Source organism: Lactuca serriola, chromosome 2 (genome assembly GCF_051521515.1).
Source record: "Lactuca serriola cultivar US96UC23 chromosome 2, Lser_US96UC23_V15, whole genome shotgun sequence".
In the NCBI taxonomy this organism is placed as follows: Eukaryota; Viridiplantae; Streptophyta; class Magnoliopsida; order Asterales; family Asteraceae; genus Lactuca; species Lactuca serriola.
In genome coordinates this window covers 230,309,713-230,314,785 of record NC_136409.1, presented here as the reverse complement: position 1 = coordinate 230,314,785, position 5,073 = coordinate 230,309,713, and the positions used below count along the sequence as shown (strand labels likewise).

Here is a 5,073-nt window from a genome sequence, read left to right as displayed (position 1 = left end):
TGAAGGTGTTATGCTATAATATATTAGTAATACATTATTAACCAATGAGAGTACATTGTTATTTAATGCATTTAACCAAAAAGAATAAACGTTTATTCAGATTCTAAACTTGATAGATGCTAACAAACCATTCCACCCCTTTTAACCACCTATTAAAAAACATGTTATTAACATAACCTGCATTTCATATCAATCAGCTAATTCAACAAAATCTATGAAAACAAATGAGAAAATTGTGGAGGTTGACAAAACAAGAAGCACATTTAATGAGGAATTATCCTCCAACAATCACTCATTTTGGATTAACCTTCTGATGAGATGACAACATATTGTGATGATATTATATCTATATCCCGAGCAACCTGTAACATGATACATATGAAACAAGTGTCACATCACATGATTAGTTCTCAGACAAAATTAAATTTCAATTCGGTGAAATATTGTTAAAAAGAGTTACGAAAATCTCAACCAAAGCATCCAAAACCCAAAAAACTCAAATCTTTGACTCTAATTTATTTAAATGAATTGTGACATTTTGTCAAACACTTGGTGGGTACTAATTACTAAAGTCCCTAAAAAGAGTTAAGTACATTTTAAAACTGTCCCACACAACTTCTAATCTGTTTATGAACTCAAACATAACGTTTACAGTTAAGAAAACGATAACCAGCATCCAGTTTGAAAAGAAGTTATATCATTTAAAACTCAAATACTTTGTATCATTTAAAACTCAAATACTTTGTACAAAGAACAACATCATACAAAAAATCTGCGTAAAATTATTACTCCAATCAGTCGAAAATCGTGTGCGCTACTGAAATATATCAGAAGAAAGACAAATTCGGGTCATGATGATCTTCGTTGGAGAAACAAAAACGGACCTTTTTGGAAGAATTGATGAGACAGATGTCAACGTTTCTTCTGTATCCATCCGAAGGATTTCCATGGATGGCGATTGACGACGGGGAAGCATAGGTTAGAATCGGACGAAGGCGATCAGGGAGAATGAGCACAGAAGTTGCGTGAATTTGTTGGAGTTAGAATGGACCGAGGGATGAGGAAAGTAGGATTCGCTGTCACCATTTGTTTCATCCAATTTACTAGAATCCCCTTCGTTTTTTTTTAGAGGAGGAGCGTTTGTGAGGTCGCTGTGGTTTTCTCGATCGGGAAGAAACGAAGCGGAAAAAAAATTAAAGATGAAATAATAAATTACCATCAATATAACAAAATTTCCATAAAAACCGTATGTGGTCAAGAATAAAAAAAAAAAAAAAAAAAAAAAAAAAAAAATTAGAATCCGATCCCAAACGTTTAAAGAGTGGACCCAGAACGCTCACTATAGTCAACAGTCGCGTATGGTTCGATCACGTCACCTTCTCCAACACTTTCGTCTTTTATTTCATCTCCCACTCTCATTTTGTTGTGAAAGTTTTAGTGGCTGTGTTCTTCATCTTTACCCATCAACACCATCAAAGGTAATTCTTCTATAACATCTTGGTTTCTTGAATTCTATAACAATCTGTAACAAGACTCCCAAAATCAACAAACCCATAATTGGGTTTTTGATCTCTAATAAGATTCTTAAGAACCCCAGTTTGTTAATGCTTAAAATTGTTGTTGTTTGGGGCTATTTTATCTGTTATCAATTACAAGTTATTCTAGATACATCTCTTTCCTTTTCTGGTCATCTTGAAGATATCAGTTGATCCTACTTTGATGTTGTCATGTAAGGTCCCAAATCCAAAAACCAATCGGAACCCAACAAAAGAAATTAAGTGTGAATCATGAATGGTAGGCTAAATCTTTATGGATTGCCGTTGGGTTTTTAAATTTTGATGTCGAAACTGATACTAAAGTACAAATAGAGAAAAACCCTATTCATGGCCCCAAATCTAGTCATACTCAAATATGTATCACGTGTCTACGCTATTCCCCTTATCGTAATAAACCACACAATCTATAACAACAAAAATGAAGTATACAAATAAATGAACAATACTGAAAATTCGGCAACACGCAAAGGTTTTATAATTGGTTTTTGAATCAGAAAGCAGAGGGCAGATCATAAACCATCACATCCATGAGTAGAGAGATAGAAGTGCATAATCATCATCTAAATGGCTGCTTGCCAGCTGATATTCCCGAGGATTTGAGAGAGTTTTTGTCAGAAGTAGAAGGTGTTAGTTTTGAAGAAGCTATCTTGCAACAGGTAAATTTCAAATCGAGATTATACTATACCCTTTTCAATTTTATTATTTTTTTAGAAAGAAAAAAAAAAGCGTTTTGATCCTTATGTATGCAACAGGCAAGCGTTTATCAATCATATCAAGAATCTGGTAGGAACAGGGTTGTGGCTACAGATGATGAGCATCATATCAGTGACTCGAGTTGTTCTTCAGAAGATGAAGATGAAGATGAAGATGAAGATGATGATGATGATGAGGATGAGGATGTAGATGAAGATGCAGATGAAGATGAAGATGATGGTGAATCCTTAGTGCATGAAATTGTTAACTCACAAGAAGTCACTGATGAAGCTTATGCTAGATCCTTACAAGAATTTGGGGAGGAATATGATGAGTTCATGATAACCGAATTCAGTGGCAGAGCAAGTGGTGTCACAGAAAGTCCTTCGGTATTGATACTTTTTATTTCTTGTTAAATCTGTATTTCACCCCATTTTTATTTAACTCTTATATTTCTACGATCAATGAACAGACACATGTATCCAGTCCAGATTCAAGCCAAGATGACATTGACCCTGATAACATGCGATATGAGGTACAATGATTGTTTCAGACTGCAAATACCTGACTTACATCTCACATGATGCTTTATGGGGCAGGGGTGTGGGCCAGCTCAAAGGTTGCTGGAAGAATAACTTTTTTTTTTTTTTAAAACATTTATCAACTTCAAAATGGAATTGATTTTTTTCTAAAAAATCTTTGTGTAGGAATTACTAAACCTTAGTGAAACGATTGGTGTTGAAAGCATAGGACTATCCACAGAGCGCCTTTCACTGTTACCAAACTACATCTACACATCTGGAATGTTCTCAAAGAACAAGGAAGAAAGGTAAGAAATAGATCTTGAAATTTCTTTCAAAGTTTTAGTTTTAAGTTTTGATTGTATATTTAAATGACCGCAACTACCCTTTAAAATTTAAATAGTTTTGCTCATTACTTATATAGAAGAGTATGTGAAATCTGTTTCATTTTTTTAGTTGTGTGATATGTCAAGAGAATTTCAAATTCGGGAAACGCGTGATATCGTTGCCTTGTTCTCATCAGTATCATAGTAAATGCATCAGCGAGTGGTTGAAGCTCAAGAAGGTAACATTTGTTAGTGTTGTTGATTGCAATAAGTTCTCTTTCACATCTTTCTTTGCTTTTAATTGAAGCTGTTAAATATTTTTCAGAATTGTCCTATTTGTCAAAAGGAGGTGGTATAAGCCTTTTGAAGGAATGGTGGAACTTGCATGAAAATGAACCAGTAAAAAAAAAAAACTGGTAATTTGTGTTTCTTGATTTCGTTTTTTTAGATTTTGTGTAAATAATTATTGCTTGAAAATGCTGTTTGACATGGAATTTGTTTAAGATAATATAAAAGTTAGAGTAAATTACATATTTGATCCCAAAACTTTGGTGTTCACAACACCTTTGGTCCAACTATAGTGATTGTTGCAGAAATGATCCCTATTTCATTTCAAACTAAATTAGCAGTTTGGTTGATCCCTATTCACCCTGTTTCCCTTCCACCGTTAAGACCATCTCATGTGCTGTGCACATGAGGGTAAAACTGTCATTTTTACCCTCAAAATGCACCACTCTTCTTCTCTTAACATGTGTGGACGTATATTTCTCTTTCTCAAGATATATGGTAAAGTTTCAACTACATGTTTATAAAAAAAATTGTATGGGTTTGTTTAAATGGTTTGAACTTTGAAGCTTGTTTATAAATAAAAAAGAGATCATGAGTTTTCTATCACTCTTCTTAGTCTCTTCTGACAAATACTTCCGGAACATTATTTTTTTCCATCATAGGGACCATTTCTGCAACAATCGCGATAGTTGGACCAAAGGTGTTATGAACCCAAAGTTGCAGGATCAAACATGCAATTTACGCTAAAAGTATGAGTTTGAAATCCGTGGATGTCAACTATATATAACGGCACCTCAATCACAACACCAAATTTAGTGTTAATTACTCCATCTCAACATCATGTTTGGGTAACTAGTGTTCGTGTATTATATTTAGAGGCATAGACCTCTAGTCATAAGGGTGAAAATCTTGACCTGTTTTTGCAAACCAAATCGGTACCAATACCGTACCCTATACTGTGGTTCGATATTTGGTCCTAGAAATTACCCTAAAAAATCGGTATCTTTCGGTTTAGTACCTGTCCTGTCTGGAACCAACCAATCTGACACGTACGTTCAAAGTAAATCTACTTTCCTGAATCGAACCGGTACCGGTAGGGGCAGCAAATTGGGCATTTGTGTTGTGTTTTTAGATGACACTACATGACAAGACAACAATTTTTATATGATACAAACGTGATGCAACAAGATATAGCGTTTTGTTTTACTAACACAAAAACGACTCAACTAAAACTGGATAAAAACGACCAACATCAAAAATATAAAATAAAATAAACTTTTAGTTTATTTAAATTCAAAATTAATCTACAAAATACAACACGACAAACATATGTTAATATTGTGTTAATTTCATGTCGAATTTTGAACATGAATACAACATGACATGACGTGTTTTTTGCATACGACACAAACACGAATACAAATTTCAATTTCATCCCAATTTTATTTTGTGTTGTTTCATGGATAGCCACCCTAGGTTCCGGTACAATACCTTGTACTTTGCTTCTCTCTGTAGTATTAGGAATTCCCCCTAAAAAAGTGGTAACTTTCGGTTCGATACTAGTTGAGAACGAGCTCACCCCTAATACAACATGTAGTATTCTTTTATGGTTACTAATAATAGAATTGAAATTATCTATTGGACATGTACAAATTATGTTCAATTTTATTATTCTTGGTACACCTATAA

At 33.9% G+C, this 5,073-nt stretch overlaps 1 protein-coding gene and 1 long non-coding RNA gene across 3 annotated transcripts; one reads left to right on the top strand and one right to left on the bottom strand.

Moving 5' to 3' along the window:
• Positions 1 to 1,262, bottom strand: LOC145088823 (uncharacterized). Its single transcript, XR_013701222.1, has 2 exons — positions 885 to 1,262; positions 1 to 362 (listed from the first exon to the last, which is right to left on the bottom strand). It is a non-coding gene; the product is annotated as an uncharacterized LOC145088823 (long non-coding RNA).
• Positions 1,263 to 1,350: 88 nt separating this feature from the next.
• Positions 1,351 to 4,147, top strand: LOC145088821 (E3 ubiquitin ligase BIG BROTHER-related-like). 2 transcript variants are annotated; one of them, XR_013701221.1, is made up of 8 exons: positions 1,351 to 1,478; positions 2,051 to 2,212; positions 2,309 to 2,638; positions 2,722 to 2,784; positions 2,957 to 3,078; positions 3,227 to 3,335; positions 3,422 to 3,512; positions 4,047 to 4,147. XR_013701221.1 is itself a non-coding variant. In XM_079027234.1 (7 exons), the coding sequence occupies exons 2-7, from the start codon at positions 2,084 to 2,086 to the stop codon at positions 3,452 to 3,454; spliced, it is 786 nt and encodes a 261-aa protein (XP_078883360.1). In that variant the 5' UTR covers positions 1,351 to 1,478; positions 2,051 to 2,083; the 3' UTR covers positions 3,455 to 4,147. The 2 variants fall into 2 exon arrangements, 1 of the variants encoding a protein (XP_078883360.1); XM_079027234.1 differs by having other exon boundaries at positions 3,422 to 4,147.
• The last annotated feature ends 926 nt before the right edge of the window (positions 4,148 to 5,073 follow it).

Excerpts from the sequence above, each read along its gene's own strand:
- LOC145088821 (XM_079027234.1), top strand. The coding sequence starts at position 2,084 with ATGAGTAGAGAGATAGAAGTGCATAATCATCATCTAAATGGCTGCTTG. Across the intron at positions 2,639-2,721 it reads GTGTCACAGAAAGTCCTTCG|ACACATGTATCCAGTCCAGA; the intron begins GTATTGATACTT and ends ATCAATGAACAG. Across the intron at positions 2,785-2,956 it reads CTGATAACATGCGATATGAG|GAATTACTAAACCTTAGTGA; the intron begins GTACAATGATTG and ends ATCTTTGTGTAG.